Genomic DNA, 25,710 nt, shown 5'->3' on the forward strand with positions numbered 1-25,710 from the left:
AAGAGATGCCAAGACACTATTGCTGACAGTCTGGCAGACATTTAGCGTCATTATTTATGTTTCATTGTACAATTCTGTTACTAAGATGAGGTGCTAAATCTACTGGTGCCAAAGGTTGCAAGCTTCCCGTAAAACAGCGTATCCTTCAAAAGGTTTTCCCTTGGCGCAGGGTGTTTGGAAACGTTTCTTGTATAAGAGATACTGGCCGTGTAACCTTACAACAGAGCTGTAAACCTTCCTGTGTAGCGAATGGCCAAGTTGTTTTATAGTAAGAGCGTTCACAAAGAGCCTGGCTGCACTCCCAGAAGGAATGATTAAGAGATCTGAAACTTCAGTGTTGTTAAGACTATTACGGTCTATTCCCAGCAGTTCTCTTGGTTTGGCCTGTAATAAACTAACAGCATCTCATAGCTTTAACCAGGATGGCTACATTCTGTTTGCGAGATCTCTGTTCACGTGCACAAACATGCTCACAAGTGAATAAGTTCATGGTTCTCAGATTAGCAAGACAGCTAGGCATACCTCTTGATTCTCCTTACAGTGCTTCATTTTTCATGCTTCTGAAATGGTATGAGTTGGGCGGGAACTGCTCCTGGCGAAATGGGGCCATGGTACTACCACTATGCCAATGCCTAAAAACTTTTATATTAGAGGAGAATTGCCACCAAGTCAACACACATTAAGATGGCTGTTTGCTTTAATGTAGGGAAGCAGTCATACACATGGTCCCATACCTGCACTCTGAAGTAATATAGCAGCAGGAGAGGGTCTCTCTCCCCATCCCTCCCGCCATTGAATATATAGATTAGCTCCCCATCAGCAAAATCCTTACATGTCCTTTTTCTATGTATGGAGTTGCAGAGTATTGCTCCTATCTAACTGGACCAAATATAGCAATAGTTTTTGGCTTGTAGGTGGCATCCAATAACAGCTAAACAGCCTCCATATTAAGAGGCAGTATACCTCTGAATACTAGCTGCCACTTTGGACAAAACTGGGTGGCAGGGGCTGTTGCTTTCATGCCTTCCTTTGAAGGCTTCACTGAAGCTTCTGGCAGGACACAGCTGGAAAGAGACTAGGCAGACCCTTGGCTTCAACCAGCAGGGATCTTTGTGTGTTTTCTTGCTATCATTGTTTGTTCATTTCCTTCTCGAAACCAAGTTACCTGCCTCTCCAGGTACAAAAAGTGCTTGAAGCTGGTGTGCGAGGGGAGAAATAATCACAGAGCTGTGCAGCCTGGGCTGCTTTTCAGTCAAAATGTAGCCCAATTGTAAAGCAGCGGTGGCAGCTTTTTGAAGAGGAGATTTCCCCCTCTTTGTTTCCCTTTGGGAGGAACAATGTGACTTGGCAGGATCCATGATGACCAGTGTGGTCAAAGTATAAAGGAAGGGATGCTGTTTCTCTGTCTAAAGGGCAAGTGCGACTCAGAAAAACAAGGAGGCAATCACTCGCCACTTGAAGGATTCAGTCCTTTTTATACAGAGTCAGATCATTGGTCCATCTAGCTTAGTATTGTCCACTTGGACTGACTGCAGATCTCTTGGGTTTCAGAGAGCCTTACCTGGAGATGCTGGGATTGAACCTGAGATCTTCTACATGCAAAGCAGATGCTCTACCCCTGAGCTATGGGCCTGTCCTATTTCCTAGACCAGCTGTAAGGCATCAGATTGGTGAAGACTGCTTTAAAGTGAAGCCTTCCCTTAATGGGGCATTGCTGGAGAAAGGGACAAGCAACGTTACTACTCATTGCCACTGTTTGAAAAAATAAAACGATTATGTAAGTTCTTTGGCACAGGAGCCCTCGGACTCTAATAATGGCTATGCACACATTCCCATTTACTCTGCATCCAGTGTGCTCTCACCATTGGTTTGGGAAGTAGTGTACAAAAGACATTAGCCACAATCTGCTCTTTCTCCTTTCTTTTCTACGTAATTACATTTTTGTGTGTCCCCATCGCACCTACCGCAAACCAGCTTCAATCCAACTTGTGGAAAAGAAAAGGACCTTGCTGTGTTTTAAGTCAGTAATGTGTACGCAGCCTATGTAGGAAACATAAAAATAAAAAGTTTGCAAGTCCACAAAATTGCGTGGCCATGATGGATGGAAATGGAGTTGCTCATTACCCGCAGTGCCACGGTGTTACCAGGGACACTTGTTCAATCACGCAACACGTGGCATTTGCAAATCACAGGTGAGCTGCCAGCAGGGAGGAAAATCATGCTTGCCCTACGATGTTATTAGAATGCTTGGGGAAATGCGATAGTTCAACAAGTCTGGATTCTGTGCGGCAGCTGTGCAATTACTGAGTCAACACCATGAAAGACACCCATATTGTGACCAGGCCTCCTGCCACACTAAGTGATCGCTGCTCCATGCATTTGGAATGTGGGTTGACCCAAGTCCCACCCTTGTTTACTTCCACCACTTGGTGAGAATCTGCCTAATTTTGGACAGTTCTCTCTGCTGAGGGAAGCCCGCTACTGTTAGCACAATAATAGCTTTGAGATGTATCATCTGCGATGGGGCCCATCTTAACAGCTTTGATCAGCTCTACTCCAAAATTGTGGATGATAGTTACGCCACTTAGCCTAGATGAGAAGATAAGTGGGGGTTGTGTAAGTGTGTGTGCATCCACAGGTATGTACTTGTGTTGCTAGCTAATCTCAAAGTTGGGGGGGGGCACATAGCAAATAGTAACATTTTGGTCGAATTCTGAGACACCTGTTTTGTCTTAGGACGCAAGTGAAAATGCAAAGTGACTGGAACCTAAGGCCTTTTGCCCTGTATTCTTTTGCTTTGCAGCGCCTCCTTTCTGGGACAGCTCCCTCCCCCCCCAAATTTATCACAAGTGGCACCTCTCCGACATTCGCCATTTGACACACATGCCTGGCGTTGTCTTGCCCCCTCCCCAAATCCCCAGCCCGCCTTTGGATCTGGCTTGGAACACTTTATCTCCTTCAGCTCCTCTTTGGTGCAGTTGGGAAAGCAGCCCAGAGAGAGAGGGGAGGGGTGGGCGATTCTTGAGCCTTGCCAGATGTGGAAAAGGAGACTCCTACAAGGGGGGTGATGGTGGTGGTGAGAGGGGGGGGGGTAAGCCTCTTCCCAGTCAAACAACAGAGCTGCTGTTTTAGGAATGCTGGATCCTCCCTCCTCATCTCCTCTTGAGGTGCCCCTGCCCCTGAGAGGAGGGGGGAGGCACGCATACACACACACACAGCACACAGAGTTTTTCCAGTCTGTACACATGGGCTGGGGGGGGGGGAGCTGAGCAATCTGAGCCTGGCTGTGGGGAGGAGGAGTCTGCTCCCAATGCTGCCCCCAGCCTGAGATCATTGATCCCAGCTCCCCTCCCTCTGCCCAGAAGGAGCCCCCAGCCTCATCCTTGGTTGGGGAGGAGAGTCCAGGCAGTTGCCATGCTGTAGTAGAAAGGGGCCTGTGGGGGGAAAAGGAAAGAGCTCTCTTGAAGGGAGCATCTCTGAGGAACTGGGAGAGAGACGCCTGTCATGTTCGCGGAGCTGCTCTTCCAGGCTGCCTGTGTCTCTGTGTTCCTTCAAGGGGCGCAGGGGAGACTCTACACAGGAAGGAGGAAACTTGCCAACTTCGCCGTGGAGAGGTACCCACCCCCCATACCCATCTCTGTACAGGGGCAGCCAAGTCCCAGACCTCCACACACACACACATACGCACACCAAAACACACACAGCTACCTCCTGGAGCTTGGCTGCGGGACCTGGAGACCCCCCCTGATCTGGGCCCAAGAGGGGGTTGTTTGTTTGTATCATGTGTAGAGAGACAGCGATTCCTGCCTGAAGGAGTATTTTGCTTCCCTCGAGGTGCCCATCACCTCTTTCTTACCTATTTTTGTTCTCTTCTGAAGGCTGCAGTGCAGTTGATCTGCTGCCCCTTCATACTTTTGCCCCCATCATCTATAAAATTCATGATGTGCCTGAATAGAAGCATAATTCCACGAATTTACTTCTGAACAAAGTTCAGCTTGCACAACCAATGAAGTTGGGATGAAAGGTCGACTGACTGACTGACTGACTGACTGAGGGACTGCATGGATAGGGCAACGGTGTGCCCAAAGTCCTAGTTTGTCTTTTCTTTTTCTTTCAAATGTGGGCTGGTATATATTCTGTGCACCATCACTGACTGACCACCTCTCAGCAGTTGCAGCTTTGCATGCCTGGGAAACCCAGAGTGGCAGGCAAAACTGGAATGTGTACTTGTGGGGAACAATTTAGAGAGACAACCTGCATCAGTACAGATGAGAGAAAGGTGCTGGGGGTGGAAAGTACCCAACCATGTGCAGAGTGATTGTGTGTCTTAGCCCAGAAGGCTGTATACACACTGTTCCTTTAAAGCACATTAGAAGCACATTCTTTCCCTCAAAGAATTCTGGGCACTGTAATTTACCCTCCACAGAGTTACTATGTCCAGCACCCCTCCCCAAACTACAGTGCCCAGAATTCTTCGAGAGGGGAGGATGTGCTTTGAATGTGCTACCACTGTATAGTGTATATGTTTATCATTACGTTCAGAGTGGTTTCTGTACCTGTGTTTCCACATATCCTGGGCACAGCTTTCTCTCTATGGGTTCATTCAGGCTTCCTTTTGTGTCTAGGCACAAGTCTGAGTGATGTTCGTGGTTTTGTCCAGGCACTTTCCCTGGGAAAGCCCACATTTTAGAACTGAATCTAAGCAAATGGCAATTTGGTTCTTCCACGGACAAAAGACAACCGCTCAGAAACAGAGCTTTAAAGTGTGGACCTGCGCAAAAGGAAGTGCGGCTGAGACCTATGTGCCACTGTTCCATCTACTCCTTTTCTTCCCATGTACTTATTCTGGACACTGTGGTTTGTTAAGCATTGCTGGGTATTGTAACTCTGTGAGGGGTAAACTACAACACAACAGTGCCTGGAATCCTTTGAACACCACATATTTAAAGCACATTGCTTCCCTCAAAAAAACAACTACCTTTGTTGCTGAGGGTCCTGGGAACTGTAGCTCTGTGAGGGGTAAAACTACAGTTCCCAGGATTCTGGGATGTGACCACTGGCAGCCTGAGCATACTGCTAATCTTAGCCCTCCATAAGCAGGAGGCATGTGTCTCCGTCCTCAAAACAGTGCAGCTTGGAGAGTTACTTTTCACTCCTGGAAATGTCTCAGTCCGTCTCTTTCCTATTCCTAGACGTCGCATCGGACCACATGTTTGCCTCTCTGGTTTTGGAAGCGGATGCTGCCCTGGGTGGATACCATCTCCAGGCAGCGGACAGTGCACCATGCGTAAGTACCTGGAGTTCTTTGGAAGACATCAGCTCTGCATTGTTGCTAAATCTCATTAGTGAACTGAAGAATCTGAATATTGGAAGATTCAAGGCGAGGCAAAGCAAATGGCTTCTTCACACAGTGTACAATTAAACAATGGAATTTGCTCCCACAAAATGTGATGATGATGGCCACCAAATTAGGGCTCACCCATACTCCTGTTTGTGCCACAATTTCTAGGCACAGGTTTGAAAGTGCCTCCCCCCCCATCCTGCTGTTTCCCTGGAAAAACCTACTGTTTACATCTGAATCCATGGGAAATCTGATTGACATTTGTTTCAATGCAGCGGTAAACAGCGGGGGGGGGGGGTGTTCCAAGGAAAGTGGCCGGGCAAAAAAAAGAATACTTTTGACTCCTTGCGTAGAAATTGTGGCACGAATAGGAGTGTGCCCTTGGTGGTGTTTAGAAAGGAATTCGACAAATTCATGGAGGATAGGACTTACTAGCCTCGATGGCTATGTTCTGGAAGCATGGCTATGCTCTTTTGGAGGCAATACGCTTCCGAGTACCAGCTGCTGGGAATCACAGGTGGGGAGAGTACCATTGCACTCAGGTTCTCTTTGTGGGCTTCCCACAAATACCTTGGTTGACCACTGTGAGGACAGCATGCCTGACTAGATGGGCCCTGAACCAGCAGGGCTCTTCTTAGGTTGTCAGTTTAGTATCAGATACTAGGCGTACAGCTTTTTAATTAGTTTCAGCAGTCCATTTGCTCATGCAGTTTTGTGAACTGAGGTGGGCTGTGGGGGGGGGGGGGGATAAGGCAGCTCAGTCATAATTTCCAGCACTTCAGCAAACTAGGAACATAGGAAGCCACTTGATACCAAATCACACTAATGGTCTACCTACACTAGCAGACAATGGCCCACCAAGATTTCAGACAGGAGTCTCTCCAGCCCTACCTGGCTGGAGATGCCAAGAATTGAAACGGGGTCATTCTGCAGGCCAAGCAGATGCTCTTATACCCAAGTTATAGCCTTCCTAGGATTGTTTAGGGGAGGCCACCACTGTTAAGGTGTTGTATAAAACCAATATTAAGTCTGTCCTATAGATCTGCTGCAGGGTCGGTCACATAGCATCATGCACAGTGCTGCACACCTCTACACAGTAGACGTTTCTAGTGTACATGCTGTCGAAGCACCCCTTCTTGCAAAGGTTGATTTCCCTAGTCTAGCAGTGCTGGCCCCTAGTGCTGTGCCAATGTGGCGTCCTGCCGCATTTGCTCATAGCGGTGGTGCTCCCTGGCTTAGCTGCTTATTTGCTCGCATGACGACACGTAAGGTCCAGCTGCTGGGTCCTTAGCGGGTTACTACCAGCTGCTCTCATTCATTTCTGGCATCTGGCAATTGGAGATGAGAACATGCTACTCACTAACCGTTTTTGTTAGATGTCACTGTTGGCAAGTGCTGCCAAGTCCAGCCCTAGAAGGAGGGGGTGGGGGCTTCTCTTACCTCCTGCAGAGCAGGCAGCAAGGCTGATGTCACAATGCCCATGCAGACAGCATGGAAGGAAAAGAGATCATTTTTTTTGTTGCAGGGTGAGGGGATGGGGTGGTGTTTGATAGAAGTCACCCAAATGGCAGCTGGGATTTTCATGCAACAATGAATACAGGCAGCTAGACTGGGCAACTCCTGAATGGGCTGGGAGTTGTAGTTCTGTAAAGGAATCAGTGGGCTCTACCTGAGCATTTTCAGTATGCTCGCAAAACCACAGGTGGCAAGCAAGGAGCTAGGATAGTTGCATTAGTTTAAAACTGGCAAATGGCGGTAGCCTGGAAATGCCTATGGAATAAAAAGATGGTGTTTTATTTTTAAAAAGGGCAGTGAATGCTTCAATCCTGTCCTCACTTCCATACCATTGCATACAGTGGGAATTCTTTTTGCATAAATATACACAGGATTTTATTAATGATATTTCTTCTAGATACAGAGAGCATCATTAACATCCCATTTCTTGGCAGCAAACATTTGTAGTACCTGCTGATTAGATTGTGGTTTTTTTTTAATGATCAAATGAGGGTGCTTTCACATTGTTTATGGAGCATTCACCCTGATTTGTTTGCAGGGAGAATAGAATGTGCTGGCTGCTTAATGAGAATTAATTATTATTTCTTTGCCTGGAAGCATCTTAGTGCCTCCTCCCCATCTAACTCATCCATTTATCTTTAAAGTTCTTCCAAAAAATCCCTTTCCTTACCTGTAATTCTGCTCTGATCTATTGCTAGATCTCTTAACTGGGCTCCTTCCTGCTTGGCATGAGAGTGGTTCTCTTCTACTGCACTGTGGTGGGGTAGAGTGGTGGCGGGATTAAGATCCTAATTTTTTGTCTTTGTTAACTGGTGCTTTCTTGGACCTTCTCGCAGCGCTTTGTTCCTTTGGCTGTGGAAGTGGCTTCTGCATTGCTCCCAATGTCTGTTCCTGCAGGGATGGAGGGCAGGGCATTACATGCCAAGGTAAGGAGAACTTTGTGGGATGATGCCAGTTATTCAGTTTGCTATGTGGACTCCTGTGAGGGCTGGCTGGGAATGTGCAAATCTGTCAGTTTTGGTTTCTCTGTTTCTCATTCTTCCCATCTTCATTTCTCCTTATTTCCACATCAGCCTGCGATTAATTTTTTAAAAAAGAAGTTTTATTATTATTTATTATTTATTAAATTTATATACTGCCCTTCATCCACAGATCTCAGGGCAATTCACAACATAAAATTACAATGTAAAACCCACAAAATGCATAGTAAAAATAAGAACAACATTGGAACTTCATTAGAAGTTCCAATGAAAATTCATCAGCACTTTGATGCTGATTTCTCTTAATATACACCTGTTTTGTAAGTTAAACACGGTTTTCCTTTCAAACTCTTCCAAGGTCAGATTCATGTGCTTTCCCATAAAGCATTCAGAAAAAAGTTGCACAGGTAGTAAAACTTAGCATAGTTACATAAAGTGGTGAAAGTCCCTATTGGTATAGGAATTCAAGAGTGGCTAATGAGAACTGTGTGGCTGAGCTGGAGCAAGCAGCTCACGCCTCTTCCCATGTTGAGCTTCTCAGGTGGACTAGATGGGAACATTAGGCTTGATTACCTATTTCCCCCCAAGATAAGGGAAGTGACATAGCTAAACCTGGCAGGACAGCTTACTCTATGCACCTTCATGCATTAATTAGACTTTGATTATGAGATGAGTTATCCCACAGCTGATTAGAACCTAATTGGAATGCGGGGGCATGTTGAAGAGTCACATCTGTGAAGGGAAGGATTCTGTGCCCCCCCCAAATTGGGCTTGGGAAAAATCAAAATAAAATCTTGCCTATCCAATTTTACCTTCCAAAAATATCATTGCCCCTCAATCTGATTTGAGGGGGAAAGCAAGGAAAGTGAATGTGTGCATGATTATGGTTGTGGTGTGTATCTCTGGATTGCAAATGAGCCCACAGGCCAAAGAAGGCTAGCAGCCCTCGCTCTATTCAGGCCAGTGGGTCTACACCAGCAGAAGCTCTGCCTCTCCTTTGCCCAGTTCCAGCCTTTAAACATTTTAGTGGACCGAGCAAATTGCTAAAATGCACTTCCTTTCTGGGCATATAAAACAAGACTTTTGCTGCGAAGGCTTAGTGAAATATCCTTCAAATGTATCTTTAGAGTTGGTTGCTTTTAAGGGAAATCAGTTCATGTTATTACTATATTACCTATATTAAGAGCAACACTTAATCAAAACAAGGTTTTGAAAACATGTTGTAACATTCTGGATGATTTTCAGTTTATGTAATCGTAGGTTTTGCAACAATGGCCATGCAAAGTTTATGATGTTCTTATGTTTTTTGAATGCTGTAGTAGAAGGCAGTGGCTTATTGGTCAAGCAGTGCTTTATTCCACCCCCACCCCCAATAACAACAAACCTATCAACGGTGCTGCCTCCTTGCTCATACTGGATTCTGGAGCTTCTGGGGCAAGCAATCCTCCTCCAGCAATCTGGACAGCCATTGTGGGTTTTCTGAACCCTGCAAGGGCCTCTGACCCTTTCCCTGTAAGAGGCATCCCCCTCAAAGTATCTGGCTTGTGCCCTTCTCACTGTACCTTCAGTGATGCCCTGCCTGGTCCTCCCTTGCTTGCCCTCTTCCACTTCTTTTAGGGCACCTTTGCCTGTTATTTGCCTGTGATTATATAGCCGTTGGCAAGAGTTGTTGCTTGGTAAAGTCATAAATTTCTTGTTGGCATCCTATTTCCTCTGGCAAGAGACAATAAAGTTCTTCCTGATTGATGTGTGTCTTCTCTAAGGCTGCTTATACACCATGTTTTCATAGCACATGTTTCCTCCCAAAAAATTCTGGGAAGGGTAGTTTACCCATCACAAAGCTACAGTTCTCTGCAGCCTTAACAAACCTTAGTTCCCAGGATTCTTTGGGTGGGGAAAAGTGCATTGAATGTGCTTTATGATGTGCAGCAGCCTAAGCCTGCCACGGCACCTGCCTTTTTTCTTGCCTGCTCTTCTTTCACATTCTGCTCTTCCTGAAACAGAATCCCATGCAACTGGGGTTGTGCTCATCTCTGCTTCTGTTGCAAAAGTGCGGCCTTTGGTTAATTTGCTCCTAGTCACCAACGCCAGCATCCTTGGTCAGCTGCTAGGGTCCCAGGGCCCCAACAAGGCCTACCAGCCTGCTAGGTCCCTCTTCCCAGGCAGTGTGGAGCCGCCATTTTGACTTCCCACAATGCCTCCAAGATAGTGTAACTCTAGGTCATTTTGGGAAGTGCCTGCTGCTGCTGCACACTATGACATAAATCAGTAATGGCCTGCCAAGAAGACCCTCTTACACCTTAGAACAAGCCCTGCTATCAGTAGGGAGACCCCTGCAATGAAGTCAGTTGGATGTTCATTCACAGATAGACTTTGGGGCAGATATCCAGGGCCACACTTAGCAGAATGGGCAGGGGGACACCTTGAGGTTGTCATCTGTTGTGCACACAACAAGTGTTTAAGTCCAGAGTCTACAGTTATCTAAATGTAACACTGAAATTGCCTACCTGCATCTCCCACTCCCCTACCTAATGGTCAGGGTTCCTTCTTGCTTTCTAACCCTCTTTCAGTGAGGGAGTCCCATTCCCCGGCATGAAATTTCTCCTCTCTGTCTTTTCAGATGTTCCTGGTGCCTGTGGAGAGTATGGCTGTGACCTTGCTTGCAATCACGGAGGTTGTCAGGAGGTGGCGCGGGTGTGTCCGCTGGGGTTTTCCATGACTGAGACAGCCAATGGTGTACGCTGTGCAGGTGAGCTGGAAGAGAGGTGTCTTTCTTACATGGAACCAGCAGGGCCTGAAGCCCCTACTCCTAGGGAGATAAGGAGCTTCCTGACTGCGGGCTCTTAGTGCTACTCAGTCATTGCTCTTCCACAGTAAGCTGCACACAGAATTGCAACTGCCTTTTTCATTCATTGACACATGGGAATGTTTCCCCCTGTAGACATTGATGAGTGCCTGAGTGCCTCCTGTGAGGGACTTTGTGTGAACACAGAAGGTGGCTTTGTATGTGAATGTGGCCCAGGAATGCAACTCTCTGCTGACAGACACAGCTGTCAAGGTGAGTGTGATTGGGAATATAGGAGGGGAGAGGGATGGAGCTGGAATATTTTTAGGGAAGATGTCAAAGATCGGTTTATTTTTGTGGGGCAAACGATATCAACATTTGCATCCTCCATTTTGCTCCTAGATACTGATGAGTGCCTAGCAACACCCTGTCAGCACCACTGCAAGAACAGCATGGGCAGCTATCGATGTTCCTGTCATTCCGGCTTCTACCTGCATGGCAACCAGCACTCCTGTGTGGGTAGGTGTCCCTACTTCTGTTGTACAACCTAGCAGAGGAAGGGCTGTAGCTCACTGGCAGAGTATCTGCTTTGCATGCAGAAGATCCCAGTTCAGTACCCAGCATCTCCAGATAAGACTGAGAAAGATCCTTGTCTGAAACCCTGAAGAGTCACAACCCATTGGTGTCTAGACAATACTGAACTAGATGGAAGAATGGTTTGATTAAATATAAGGCTGCTTCCTGTGTTCTAGAGGTAGGTTACCTCCCTTTGCCAGATACACTAACCCAGCCTGGCTTTTTCCAGAGAAAACCTCCTGCTGCCTCCAGATTAAAAAAATATTTAGTTTGTTAGTTTATTTTATATCTGCCCATCCACTCCCAGTGCCCCGAAGAGACTCTAAGTTGCCCCCTCCCTGGTCATCACATTGATAGTTTCATGGGAGTGATGTGAGGGAGCAGTAACCATCAGCTGAGGAGGGAGGCTGTGTGTCCCTGTGTGTGTCTCTGTGTTTGCAATCCTCTGGCCAAATACACTTTGCATCAAAGGGGCCTCAAGGCTGGTCCGAGCCCAGCTTTGCCCGTGTGGTAATGCACCAGGTCCCTTGCTGTGCGATCCCTTTTCTGACCTTGTATGGCTAAGCAACAGGAATGCTTGTAGAGCCACAAGCTTGAGCCCAACCCAGCCCTGAAGTAAGTGCTGCATCTGGTGCAGATGTGAATGAATGCCGGCGACTCAGTGAGAAGCGAACCTGCCAGCACTCCTGTCACAACACGCTTGGGAGTTTCATATGCAGCTGTCGCCCAGGCTACCGGCTCAGTGTGGACAGAGTGTCCTGTGAAGGTAAAGACCATTTCCATCTTTCCATCCTTCGTCATCTGGGTTGAGTTGCGTTGTTTATGTTGAGTGATGTCACAGGCACTGTCCAATAGACACTAGCAGCTGCAATGTGGACTGCCCTCACTGCTCAGGCGGTGGAGTGGAGACTGAGTTGCTCATTTCCAGAAAGAAAATATTACCCTTGGACTGCTGAGAAAGCAGCTGCCCACAAGCACACCCAAAGTGCTACCTAGAAGAAAGAAATGATTCTTTGCACCACAGGAACAACAATTGTGCACTTCTTGTGATATAAATGGGTTGTCTAGAAAGAGACCATGAGGGATATGCATTCAGCTGCTTGGGAAATGCTTAGGAATACATGTGAGGTATGTCAGGGAGGAGACAGAAGCATGAGGGCCGAGATGGACATTCAAAACTTATGACTCTTCTGTGGTTAAAAAGCTTCACTCTCAAATGGACTTCAACTCTCTTTGCCCATTACTATTACAGTACCTGTTTTTCTGTGGCCAAATGATGTGAGGGTGAGTGTGTACCTGCCACAGTAGCTATAAATATATGAGTGGCTCAGGTGGGGAGCTCCTAAGTGTGCTGGAAAATGCCTTTAATTTTTGATGTGCATCTTCTGGGGATTTTTGAACCTGGCTTTTCTCCCTCCCTCCCTCTTTTCCCTGCAACCCAGGTTTTCTGAAGACCAGCCTGGCCCCGTCTCCCATCTTGCAGTCTCTCCAGCACCCGCCAACTCTCCTGCGCCTTTCTCCGGATTCAGTGGCTCCTGCCGTGCCCCCCAGGGGCTCTGCTCCATCCCGAGCACCCGCTCCCCACATGGCACTCGGGACCCCGCCTTCTCCCCGTCTCCTCCCCACTCTCCCTGTACTCCCTCCTGCAGCTTCTCCCACCCCTTCATTCCCTCCACCCAGTCCCTCCCTTGGCGCACCCATCTTGCTAAAGACCGCCAGGCCCTCCAGGATGGAGAGCCCACTGCCACCATCGCTGCTACGGGAGGAGATGACGACGCTCCTTCCCACAAGTCCTTCTGCTCCAGGGGTTTCCTCCACAGCCCTGCCTTCTGCCTGCTGGCGTGGAGGGACTTTTCATAAGAATGGCAGCCACTGGGTGGAGCCAGGGTGCCTGAACTGCTCCTGTGAGGTGTGTGGTATGTCCTGGGTTCCTAGCTTTCTCCCGCCCTGCCCCTGTGTCAAATGTGCAGCCACCTTTACAATGACTGTCTTTTCCTTTTGTAGGGCGGGCAAGTGCTGTGTGGAGCAGTGATGTGTGAGGTTGCCTGCTCCCACCCAGTTCCTCCAATGGAGGGGGAGTGCTGTCCTAGCTGCACAGGTGAGAGAAGCGCCCTCAAGATTAAGACTGCATTGATGGGACTGGTTGTGGCACATGGGCCTTCCCTACACCTAAATTGGGGACTTTGTCATTATATATTCCACTGTATGCCTCAACCCTCTGATTTTACCAAGGACAGTCCCTGTTTTCTGGAAGACGTCCCTGGTTTAAACCAGCGGTATCTCTTATTTTGTCCAAATATTGCCTCTTTGGAGTGGCGTGTTAAAGTTTTGTTAGCCCAAATTTTAATTTTCATCCCTTTCCCCAGGTTTTCTAGAAGCTATTCTTACTTATTTGTTGCTTTTCCCACATACGGGGCTCAAAGCAAATTTCAGAGTGGAAAGTGGATGCACCTTTTCCCCTTTCCCAGACAAATGTGAACACACACACACAAGGACATTGAGTTAAAACCACACCATACATTTAAAGCATCCCCCGAAGAGTCCTGGGAACTACAAGGGTGCTAGAAATTGCAGCTCTGTGAGGGGTAAATTACAGCTCCCTGGATTTTTCTGGAGGAAATATTGTGTTTTAAATGCATGGTGTGGATGTGACCTTGGTATGGGGATTTTTATACCCAAAAATATAAAAGAGGAGGGCTACAAACCTATCCTTACTTTCATCTGTGAAATACTGGAGATTATGTGTCATTCAGCCAAATCCTTTTAAAAGTGGCTACATATGTAAGCCAATTAGTGTTTCCTAATCTAGAATGGCAAGATAAGATGGGACTCACAGAATGCTCATCTCCCCTCTGAGGAGAAATTTCACATTCCTGTCTCCTGCAGGCTGTTTCTATTATGGGACCGCCAGAGCTGAGGGGGATGTCTTTTCTCTTTCTGAGGAGAACTGCACAATCTGCGTCTGCCTGGTGAGTATCACAGAGTCCGCAGGTGCCAGGGAAGGTGTGTGTGTGTCCCTCAGGTTAGCTCACCTTTGTGCTTTGAAATGGGCATATTCATCACTTTGCTTGCTGCCATTGCTAACCCGCCCTTCATGTGTTGAGCTTCGCGTAATGGTCCTTGCCCTTGCTATGGCATATGAGAATGTCTCAGTTGTGTAGTGACCCAGAAAGCTTTGTGTAGGGCTATCTGAGGGGGCCATTGAGTTATTTTACTCCAGGGGAGGAATAGCCACCTGATTCCTGGGTGTGGCATGTGATCTGCAACTGATTTTACCCGTGACCTTGGCTGAGGGCTCTCTTCTTGATTCCAGGGAGGCAACGTATCCTGTATCTCTCCAGAATGTGCACCCACTCCATGCCCCAGTTCTCTTCAGACCGACTGCTGTCCCTGCCAGCCAGGTAGATAGCTTGCAACATCCTACTTGATGCTCACTCACAAAGCAGACAGGGCCTGAGGGGCACCCTGGGCACTCTCCTCTCCACAGAGAAAGGTGTGGTTTCCTAGGCCGAACGAAGGGTAGTAGAAATGGTGTGAGATCAACTCTTCCAAAGGCCTGGCCTAGACAAACAGGCCACCCTACGTGTAAGGCGCTTGGAACACATATTGAGAAAAATGTTATTATTCTGGGGTAAAGCTGTCTTTGGAACAGCGCTTCACTCTGCTGAGGGAGTGGGTTGCACTGCTGAATGCTCCCTCACAGGGATTATCAAGAAAGTCTTGCCCAAAAGCCAGACCAGCATTTTCTGGGGGTTTGGACATTACTAAAATCCAAGGGTAAAACCAACCACCCAACCCGAGCCAGGAAATCTTAGGCTATATTCCAAGATGTCCCGATGAGCAAGAGTTGAAGTACCATTCTCTGCTTTTGGGGGCCTCAGGCAAAATAAGCCAAATTACTCAGCAGGGAATGTGAAGATCCAAGGCACGCTGAAATTAAGAGGTTTTAGTAATAATAACCAAAATAGCAGTATTGTATGAAACCCATTACCAAGCGGGAGAAATAGGAAAGGAAAATACTGCTAGAAATAAAGGCCCATTGGGGAAGTCACAAAACAAAAACAATAAAGCTAGCTAACTTAGTCTAATACATTACTAAAATGAATCCATGATCCTATGCAGAGATGTAATATAGGTGTCAGTCAGGAAGCTGAGGCAAAACTTACAAGACATAGGGGTAACTTTATACTCTTTTGCTTAGTAACTATCCTGAATCTTCCCAGCCAACTGGAAGTCATTTAAGGCTGTAGTTTTCTAGAACCGGGAATCCAGGGTGTACATGTGACTTCACAGCTGTGGAATTTCCCCCAATTACTGAAACCCTGATACAGGCAAGATAACACAAGTCCAATTAATGAGAGTGCTAGCAATTAGCGGGGGTGGGGTGGGGGAATACTTTCTGATTATCTTATCATTTTACCCGGAAGTTTGAGTTTCTATTGAACGAAAGTTTATGAACAGGGAAAATACAAGCCCCCTGCCACAATATATTGACAAAGATGAAAATCACATTTAAAGCACATGGCTTTCCCCAGAGAATCCTGAAAACTGTAGCTTGCCTCTCACAGAGCTGCAAGCGACAAGCTTTGAGAGCATTAGGCAAGAGCCTTTCTCCCTGACATTGAGTTTTCTATGTGCAAGGAAGCTTTGATATGGAGGAGCCTGCAACTCTGTGGTTCTCCCTGTGCAATGCCACACGTCCTGAGGAAGCAAAAACTTACCCTTCAAGATTACTGACCAGGAGGGACAGCAAAGGACTTACTTCTCTGAAACACTTTTATGCTGCCATTCTGTTTTAAAAACTTCCCAAGACTGTTCACAGGAACTCAGCAGAAATAATAATTAGTGCAGCAACACATCTAAGCTTGGTGCTCAACCATCATCAAAGTGGAAGAGCAGCTAACACAGCAAAACCACCAGCATAAAAGTTGAGCATATAAAAAGGACCTAGATCAGACATAGGCAAACTCGGCCCTCCAGATGTTTTGGGACTACAACTCCCATCATCCCTAGCTAACAGGACCAGTGGTCAGGGATGATGGGAGTTGTAGTCCCAAAACATCTGGAGGGCCGAGTTTGCCTATGCCTGTCCTAGATGAACAAATGAAAGGCCTTTTTACCTGGCTCCTAAAAGTAATTTCATGCGGCACCAGGAGAGCCTCACTGAGAGGGAGCATTCCATAAATGGGGCACTGCAGCTGAAGAGAAACCTTACTAACGCTCTTTTCCAGTAGATCTGCCAGAGAATCACTGACATACCCTTGCCTTCCTTTGTAGCTGAGTGCCATTTCCGCGGCCAGACATACCCAGAGGGGGCTGAGTTCAGCCTGGATGGTGATGACTGTACCACCTGTGTGTGCAGGGTAGGTGTTGGCCTAGGCCTCCCTCCATGCTCCTGATCTGAGAGGATTTGCTAGCCATGTCACTCCCCATTAGGTGTGTTTGTTGTTCTCTGGAGTACTGGTGATTCTCAGTCACAGTCTCTGGACTCCTTGTAAAATCTCCTTACCTGTTAGACAGAACACAAAACGTTCCCCCCGCTGCACTGACTTTACATGTCAATTCAGTTGGGAACATGGGAATCTGCCTGATACTGAGTCCGAACCTTGGTCCACCCAGCTCTATACTGCCCGCTCTGACTGACAGCGGCTCTCCGGGGTTTCAGGGAGGACCTTTTCCTAGCCCTACTTGGAGACAGCAGGAATTGAACCTGGGGCCTTCTGCATGCAAGGGAGATGCTCTGCTACCAAGCTACAGGCTTTCTCGAAGATCTTTGCATGTTTTATGTTGCCCATTGCTTAGCACAGGCCAAGGCTTGGAGTAGCTTTCAGTATAACAAGAGTCATTTTAAACTGCCTTTGTTGCAAACCTTAGTAACACTAGGCAAGGATACTCTTGCTGATGGCCCTTGGGCCCTCTATAAGAAAGGTCTGCAGGGGCATAGTAGAAGATGGCGGTGGGCTTTGTTGCAGGACCCGATTCCCTTGTTTTGCAAATTTCAGTAAGGAAGAGTTTGTGAACCTCCTATCTTTATCTTTGTAATTACTGTGGGTAACATGTGCCCTCACGTCCTTCCTCAGCAAGGTGAGGTTGAGTGCTCCTTCACTCCTTGTCCCACGCTGGACTGTCCCCGAGATGATTGGCTGTTGGCCCCAGGGCAGTGCTGCTTCACCTGCCGAAAGGCTGCACCCATGACAGGTAAGGAGATCTCAATGGCTGGGGCGTGTTGTTGTGGCATGAGGATGTATATAATTGTAGGCAATGGGCTATCAGATAGGTTTGCCCATGGTACACGGCTTCTGGAGAGCTAAGCATCTTTGTGCTGTACTGTCCCACCATCACACACACCTTGTTTTCCTCTCGCCAAGGTCCCCACCCTGTGCTCACAGCTGCTTCCTTCCATTGTTCCCCTTTTCTTGGCCAGGTTGCTTTGTGGATGACAACGGAGTTGAATTTCCAATTGGACAGATCTGGTCACCGGGTGATCCCTGTGAGTTATGCATCTGCCAGGTGAATGATAACCTGCTCTACTTCATTCAGTTTCAACTTCCCAATCTCCTATTGCAAAAACCATGGTAGCCCTTTGCTGCTGCTGCTGCCCCCACCTTAGCTGAGCCAGGACTAGGAGAATCCAATTGACACTTGGAACAATGTACTGTAGTTCTAACCCCAGTCTCTGTTTGCCTGTGTATGCTGGGATCCTAAGGGGTATAGTTGTGTTCTTGTTGTATGTCACAAAAAATATGAAATTTAGGCATTGATCTCTCCTGACTGTTTAGGAGGCCTGAAGTGTGTTCACAGTCCTTAGACAATAAGTGTCACTGAACCCACTGACTTGTATAAGCTGCCATGTGGACCCTTTTTTGGGAGGGGGGGAGTAGTGGCAGAGAAATGTTTTAAATGAATTAACCTTCACCAGTGATCCTGTGCCTTCCTTCTTGCCATCGCCTCAACCTGTGATCTCTCTGCCTGCCCTATCTTCCCTAGTGCTACTTGCTGACCTGCTGTGATGTCAGAGTGGATCTAGGCAGGCAGAGGTATTATCCTGGCTTCTGTGATTACCATATAATTAGCCAAAGTGATGTCAGAGCAGTTAGTCTATTGAGTGTTAATGGGACTTCAGGCATTGAATTCTAGGATTATAAACAACCTTTGTAGGATGAAACTGTAAAATTATTGCTTACATACCATGGGCTTTCAGGTGTCAAATGTAAAGCAGTTGAACAATTCTGGAACCTTTTATGAAAACTGACACAGGGACAGAAAATATGTCCTGCTTCGAAGACAGATACCTCTAGGAAATTCAAGTCTCTTGTGGGGTGATATCGATCTATCTGCCTGCAACAGTCCAGCTGTTTGTGCTGTGGGTTTCTGTGAAGTTCTTTTCTGTTGCAGGCAGATGGCTCAGTGAGCTGTAAGAGGACAGAGTGTTTGGAGACATGTCCTCACCCAATCCGGATCCCTGGGCAGTGCTGTCCAGATTGTTCAGCAGGTAAATTCCATCTTCTCAGACAGCTGCTCCCTTCTCAGGGAAATCAGAACACCAGAATCCACAGCCAGAAAACAACTTTTGCTGTTGTTGCTAACTTGCCTGCTTTTCCTTATATTACGTTGCTTATTCTAATTGCAGAATACACATCAGTACAGATAGCAACTGCAAAACAGTGGGGTCAAAATGCAAGAAGTACAGTCTGTGACAAATATCTTGTCATATATAATGCTTCTTACAGTGCATGTTCATTTGACCCCAAATGTTTTCATATAGAGAAAGAACTGAAAACAGCAGGGCAACAATCTGGAGCAAGGGGGTGGGGTTGTATCTGAAGGCTCCTTGCTTGTTTTGGAACCCTAATTTCCCAGGGATATTAAATGTATGGCAAGTCACCAAAGAAAGAACAAAAGACAAGTTTTGCTGGATGAGGCCAAAGACCCATTTAATCCAGCATCCTGTTCTCACAGTGGCTAACTGGATACCTGTGGGAAGCCCACAAGCGTACTATGCTCCATGAATTGACTTCCATGATTTGGCTGGGAATGGGAATGCAAAGATTGTGTTCTTGTCCCCACTGACCCTCATGTGTTTACCTAACCATAAATCTAATGTCTGAAGAAGATGATGATGAATGAATGAATGATGAATGAAGAAGAAGACTGCTGCTGTTTGTTGCTGTTTGCATATGTAAGGCCCTATCCACACCATGCATTTAAAGCATCACCACCCCACTTTAAAAATGCATGGCTTTATGTCAAGAATCCTAGGAAATGTAGTTTGTTAAGGGTGCTGGGAGTTGTTAGGAAACACCCCCCACCTCCCCCCCACCCTATTCCCTTCACAGATCCACACTTTCCAAAGTGGTTCAATCCCAATAACTCTCAACCCTCTTAACAAACTACAGCTCCCAGGATTCTTTCTGTTAAAAGCTGAATAATGGTGTTTTAAATGTATAGTGTAGATGGGGCCTTGGCTGAAAAAGAGTGATTGTTAAGTGTCATGACCCACATTGCCCTATTATATTTTTTATTTTATTTATTAGATTTATATACCACCCGTTGTCAAAAGATCCCAGGGCAGTTCACAAGATAAAAGAATGAGATAAAAGCAGGTTGTTGACGTGACCCAAGTTGACAAACTAAGCATCTTTTTCTTTTTTCTTGACTGAAGGCTGCACCTATGCAGGAAGGGTCTTTTACAACAATGAGACATTCCCCTCTGTCTTGGACCCCTGCCTAAGCTGCATTTGTTTGGTAAGTTCTCTGTTTTCCACTCCCAGCCTATAAGGAGTGTTCGGTCCTAGTAACAGGTCCTACAGAGCAAGCTTGGGAAACCCGTGACCCTGCCAATGTCACTGGACTACAATTCCCACCACCCCTTACCACTGGCCATGCCAGCTGGGGCTGATGAGAGCTGCAGTTCAATAACAAGGCCACAGTGTTCCCGTGCCTGCGACAGAGCAAGCAAAAATACAGCAACAAACAGCAGCCCTCTTCAAGGCATCAGCGCTCTAAAATGCAAAAGGCTCACTGCTTCAGACTGTCACCTTCCACAAGTCAGCAGGCAAGTGAGATGGCAACAGGAGAGGTGGAGGTAATGCTCTCACCTGCACTGCCTTTGCACACAGGTTTACTTAACTGTAAATGTAAAGCCCAAAGAAGGCTAAAGTCTTATCTGGAATTGTATAAGGCAGCTTCCCCAGAAAATTAGGCTGTGTATACACTGTATTCCTCTAAAGCGTAATTGAAACACATTATCTCAAAGAATTAAGGGCGCTGTCGTTCGTTATGAATTGCTGGGAAATTTAACAGAATTCTCTGAAGGAAATCGTTTTTCAAATGTGCTTTGAAAGTTATAGTGTGTATGCAACCCTAGGCTGCAATCCTATGCCTGCTTATCTGGGAATATAAACCCCAGTTGAACTGAGTAGGGCTTACTTCTGAGGGGCTGTGTGTGACAAAATGACAAAAATATGAGTTTTTTTTAAAAAATTGGGCTCAGGAAACTTTTTAGTTCAGTCAACAAATGCAATGAAATGCAGGTGGCACTGGGCGCCACGCCACGGGGGCCGGCACTTACCCAGGGCCTGCAGCGTGCCTGAGCCACGCATCTCTCCTGGGCGTGGCAGCTAGAGTGCCTGCAGGCTTGGCGCTGCCTGAAACGGCAGCGTGGAGCTTGCATCTGCCCACTGCTTCTCCCTCAGCCACCCTACAGCTGAGGGGGAGGCGGTGGAGAGGCTCCACGCAACTTGCCCTGCCCCCATGGGTTCGTCCCACCCCCAGCTGCAGGACGTGATTGCCGCACAGGGCACCCGAGCAGCTAGCTACGCTGCTGGCTGCCACAGCCAAGAAGTTGAATTGATCTGTAAAAGGACCAGATAAACAAGTAATAATAAGTGCCAAGGGTTATATAATATGCTCTGTATCCTGAAACAGATTGGCTGGGAGGTTTGAAATGAAAGGCAAAGCTCTCTATATTTCTCTGCCATTTAATGCAGGATCTCTCTCTCTCTCTCTCTCTCTCTCTCTCTCTCTCTCTCTCTCTCTCTCTGTGTGTGTGTGTGTGTGTGTGTGTGTGTGTGTTTTCTTATAGCTAGGCTCTGTGGCATGTTCCCCTGTGGACTGTGTTGTCTTTTGTACATATCCTTTCCACCCAGAAGGAGAGTGCTGTCCAGTTTGTCATGGTAAGCATTATGATCTTAGGGCTTTTCCAGATAATAATTTAAAAATTGTTTGTTTGTTTTTTTAAAATGAGGGCTAGTTGTGCAATATAGAATCCCTACTAAAACTGAAAATGATATATCAGTCATTAGAATGGTTTTATAGTATTCAGATCAATAGCTGATGGTTTGTTGTCCCATTGCCTTCTAAATTGCATGGGAATTCATTTATATAAGTTAACTTGTACTGTACATTGCAACTGTGCAGCATTAAGTAGCTAGAACATTCCAGATTTTTGTGATAGTCGCGGTTTAGTGCTAGAGGAAGTAACTGTCCTACTTATGTGTGTGAATACCAACATTCTAATATGTCTGGTTTCTTGTCTCTCTAATCAGACTAGGTGCAATGTCTCTATGGCTAAAATTATATCTGTTGTGCTATTCTCCTTTTGTAGACTGCAATTACAAAGGGAGGAAAGTGGTGAATGGACACGTCTTTGTACCAGAAGGTGAACCCTGCATTCATTGTACTTGTCAGGTGAGTTGTGAGGCTCTTGGGGGAGGGGGGAGCCTGGGATGGTTTGCAGTTCAAAAGAGTTACACTTCCACTCCCACACTGTTCTCTTGCTCTTCCCATTGTTCTCTATTAGTGCTATTATTATTAGCAGGCCTGGGAATAAAGTTTGGGGGTGTTGAACTGCTGGGCTCCATTAAGGAGATCAGATGGCCTTTAGCAAGACAGCAACCAAGAAAAAGAATAAATGAATATTCTTTATCTAGAACCCCAAAGCTTGAAAGTATTCTTTTACCTTCTTGGGGAAAAGGTTTTTTCTTTCTTTTCTTCCTGTCTCCTCCTCATTCCTTTGCCAGAAGCATCCACTTACCGTTTTAAACTAACCACAGTTTCTTGTGACACCTGAGCTTGGAACTGTGATTTGTTTAAACCAGAAGCTGATCCTAACATATTTTCAGTAACCATTGTTTAATCAACATAACAGTTATCCAAGTTATGATGTCACAGGGAACTGTGGTTAGTTTAAAGCCTTCCTCTGATATGTGAAAGGGGAGGGAACCACGCAAACAAAGGCTCACTGCAACTCACTGATGTGCCGATTGCTAAGATGCCTGATTCATCATCCACTGTCACATGGCTGAAGCTGTTACATCAGCCTCCAGCAGAGGAGGGAAACGAAAGGATGCTTGAGCAGCTGAGAGACCAGCAAGTTTTGACTCCTCCCTTTGAGCTTTTCCAACTCAGCTGGTCATCAGAAAAAAGTTGTGCTTGAGTGTGTGCATCTCCTCCTTCAGCCCAATCCACTTTTTTGTGGTGTGTCTTTTTAGATTGTAAGCCTGTGGGCAGGGTTTGTATTGTTTATAGTGATCTGTAAGCTGCTCTGGGAGAAGGTTTTGGCGTTGAGTGGGTTAAAACCCCTTTCAATAAATAAACAAGAAGAAGCCATGATTTCCAGTTTTTGTCTGAACCAGTTCAACCTCTCCTCTGTTGCTTTGTGTCCCTCAGCTTGGAGAGGTGAGTTGTGAGAAGAGGCCCTGTCCAGGCACCTGTGCGGAGCCCTTTGGCCCCCCTACACATTGCTGCCCCGACTGCCATGGTAATGAAGTTCCAGGTAGGGGTGCTCATCGTACCTACATTGGGTCTGCCATGTGATTTTGTGTTGTGATATAAATTCAGCATTGTCAAATCTCACAGCAGAGAAAATTCTTTCACATTTGGAAAGAATGCATGTGGGGGTGGTGGCAAACTGGGCCTTTGACCCGGGTGGAATAAAGCCTAGTTCACCTCTGGTGGAGGAAGTGAGGGAGGCTGAGGAGCTAATTCTCCTAATTCCTGGCTGTCTCTTAAATTAATTCCCACCAACCCCAAATTTTTAATCATGTAAATTGTCTCAAAGCTGTCAAGTTTATTGCAATGTGCTTCCAAAGGAAGCAGAGTGTTAGTTGTTCCCAGGTTCTCTCAGAATCAAGAAAGCTCAGAAATTTGCCACCATAGTGTGTGTGTGTGTGTTTGCATCTCATGGTGTGGTGCAGAATGTGCATTTGTGTTTATGTGTACCTATGGCCCTTGTAGTTCAGAATTTGTGGTCAGTAACCTAGGCCAAAAGTTGAGAGTTTACTGGAATGATTCAGGGCAAGCAGTGCTCAGCCTAGTCTGTGGTTGTTTCCACAACAGATGATGTGGCTTCGCTGGAGAAGAGCCTAGCCAATTCTCACTTGGAAGATGGAGAATCAAAGGCAGGCTTGCAAACCTTCCAGAGGCGTTCCATGGACCCAATGTCTGAGAGGAACTGCAGCCTCTGCACTCCCATTCCCACACCTGCTTCGCTTGGTCCTGATGTTCATCTTGCAGCAAGTAATGCAAGTGCTTGGGAGATTGTCCCAACGAGGCCAACGGCACCAGAGAATGTTGATCTCCATCATACCAGACCAGGAGGTCTCATCAAGCTGCGTTTCAATTGGCCACCAAGTGCCAAACCCCCTTCTTTTCAACTAGGCCAATCTGTGACTCCTCAGATAAGATCAGGGTCTCCTTTGCCACTTGCAAATAGGCCAGGGAACCTCAGGCCTTCTCCCACCAGGCCAAGCTCTCTTGGCTCTCTGTTGACTCATCCTCGGCTCCTTTTCCTCATCACAAGGACTGCTGGGACCCCTGCACCCTCCAATGCAGTTCCTGCCTCCACTCCGCTAACGGTAGCTAACCTCACAGAGTCCACCACCACCTCCTTTCAGCCTTCAGATACCCAGAGCCTTCCTCTGTCACCTCCAACAGAAACACTTTCCCCTTCATCCAGCCGCAGTCCAGACTCTCCTCGGGAACTTCAAGATGGCAGACCCCCCCACACAACAGGTTCACCCATGGACCAGCAAACGTGGGGGAGCAGCCTTGCATTGCCCACTGGTGGTGAGAATAACCTCCGTGGCACTGCTCCCTAGCTTGAAGGAAAGACCAGGCCTGTTTTTGAACATGAGGAACACAACCACTTTTAACCTCATAGGTGTAGAAGAGGATCTACCAAAAAAAAAAAAAGGTTGCCACTAGTGGTGTGAGGTGGCCCTGCTGCTACTTACCATTGGCAGGATCTACGTTCTCTTTTCTTGAGAGCAGGTCTAATTAGCAGGGGTAGTTATTCAGCCCTAGCTACTGTTGAGATGACAAGGCCTGTTTGTGCTCTTACCTAACCAATGTCTCCTTGGCTGTGGAGCAACATGGGATAATCACCCTCCCCTTTTTTTGCAATATCAGTGTAAAGATTCCAGCACAGCCTTCTGCCCCTTCAGAAGACAAATATATATATATGGTAGGACCAAGGACATTTTCTAATTTCACCTCTTCTGCTGTGTTGCAGTACTGGCCTGCTGCCAGCAAGGGAAGGAATCCCTTGCTTAGTAAATGTTCTCACACCAGGTCTAGCACAGGTATCCTGTTGCTCTTTTTGGACTTATACGAGAATGTCAGTCTTCAGGGATGATAATTTTAAAGGAAAGTTGGCTAGTTTCCATTTCTGGCTTTGATACCAGATCTACTATTGTGTAAGGAGTTCTGAAATTCAGATTACAGTACACAGGAGCTAGATTTATGCAAACACCAAAAACAGACGTTTTGTGGTAGCTAAATGTAAACATGTCCCGTCCCCCCGCAATTGATAGGTAAATTTGCATTTTGAAATTTAAATTTCAACATGAATTTCATTTTCTTTGCTGAAGCATGCCACTTGCCAGCCTCCCTGAAAGTGGTTTGGTCCTTTTAGATTTGTTTTAGGCTTTGAAGGTATTTGCAACCAACTCCTGAAACTGGTGGCAGGACAGATTTTGTTTAACTACCTCAGAGAGGTGTCTAATAAGGATGCATCTGTACTGGACAATTGAAACCAGACTAGTTGCCGTGACTTCCCCCTACCCCGAACTCCGGAGACTGTAATTTTGTGAGGTTGCTATGAATTCTCTCTTGGTCCCGTTATGAAACAGCACTTCTTAAAACTCAGTGCTTAGGAATCATGGATGTCAATTATTTTTGGAACATAGTTTGGTAGTTTGGAAAGTAGCTTGTAGCGTGTCCAGTGTAAATCTAATCTCTACAGTCCAGACTTCAGTCTGTATTACTGGTTCTTCTACCTCCCATCAGGCAGCTGGAGATGGATGCATTTTTAACTGAGGCTGTGCATTCTGAATTGCTGGCTTCACGTTATGGTGAATGTTTCCAATGTGGGGGGTGGGAGTGGGAGGCGGCAGTGGCGGGGGAATAAGAGTTTGTTTTAAAAAAAATCAACGCTTGTGTCAAATAAATTTAACCTGTGTTTCTTCAAAAGTGCGGTTTTTAGCTTTTAAAAACTAAAGCGTTCAAAGTAA

At 46.5% G+C, this 25,710-nt stretch overlaps 1 protein-coding gene across 3 annotated transcripts; it reads left to right on the forward strand.

The window, feature by feature from the left end:
* The first annotated feature begins 3,272 nt into the window (after nucleotides 1-3,272).
* Nucleotides 3,273-24,595, forward strand: VWCE (von Willebrand factor C and EGF domains). Of its 3 annotated transcripts, none has more exons than XM_081883618.1 (20): nucleotides 3,273-3,614; nucleotides 5,193-5,287; nucleotides 7,693-7,782; nucleotides 10,457-10,585; nucleotides 10,778-10,894; nucleotides 11,024-11,140; nucleotides 11,835-11,963; nucleotides 12,640-13,106; nucleotides 13,202-13,295; nucleotides 14,084-14,166; nucleotides 14,511-14,598; nucleotides 16,475-16,560; nucleotides 17,278-17,395; nucleotides 17,622-17,707; nucleotides 18,593-18,689; nucleotides 19,860-19,942; nucleotides 21,282-21,372; nucleotides 21,804-21,886; nucleotides 22,868-22,973; nucleotides 23,537-24,595. In XM_081883618.1, exons 1-20 carry the CDS (start codon nucleotides 3,505-3,507, stop codon nucleotides 24,295-24,297), a joined length of 3,030 nt encoding a protein of 1,009 aa, XP_081739744.1. In that variant the 5' UTR covers nucleotides 3,273-3,504; the 3' UTR covers nucleotides 24,298-24,595. The 3 variants fall into 3 exon arrangements, with proteins under 3 accessions (XP_081739744.1, XP_081739745.1, XP_081739746.1); XM_081883619.1 differs by having other exon boundaries at nucleotides 17,622-17,687; nucleotides 18,597-18,689; XM_081883620.1 differs by lacking the exon at nucleotides 11,835-11,963.
* Nucleotides 24,596-25,710: the final 1,115 nt, after the last annotated feature.

The sequence above is a fragment of the Podarcis melisellensis genome (assembly GCF_964234715.1).
Source record: "Podarcis melisellensis genome assembly, chromosome: 1".
In the NCBI taxonomy this organism is placed as follows: Eukaryota; Metazoa; Chordata; class Lepidosauria; order Squamata; family Lacertidae; genus Podarcis; species Podarcis melisellensis.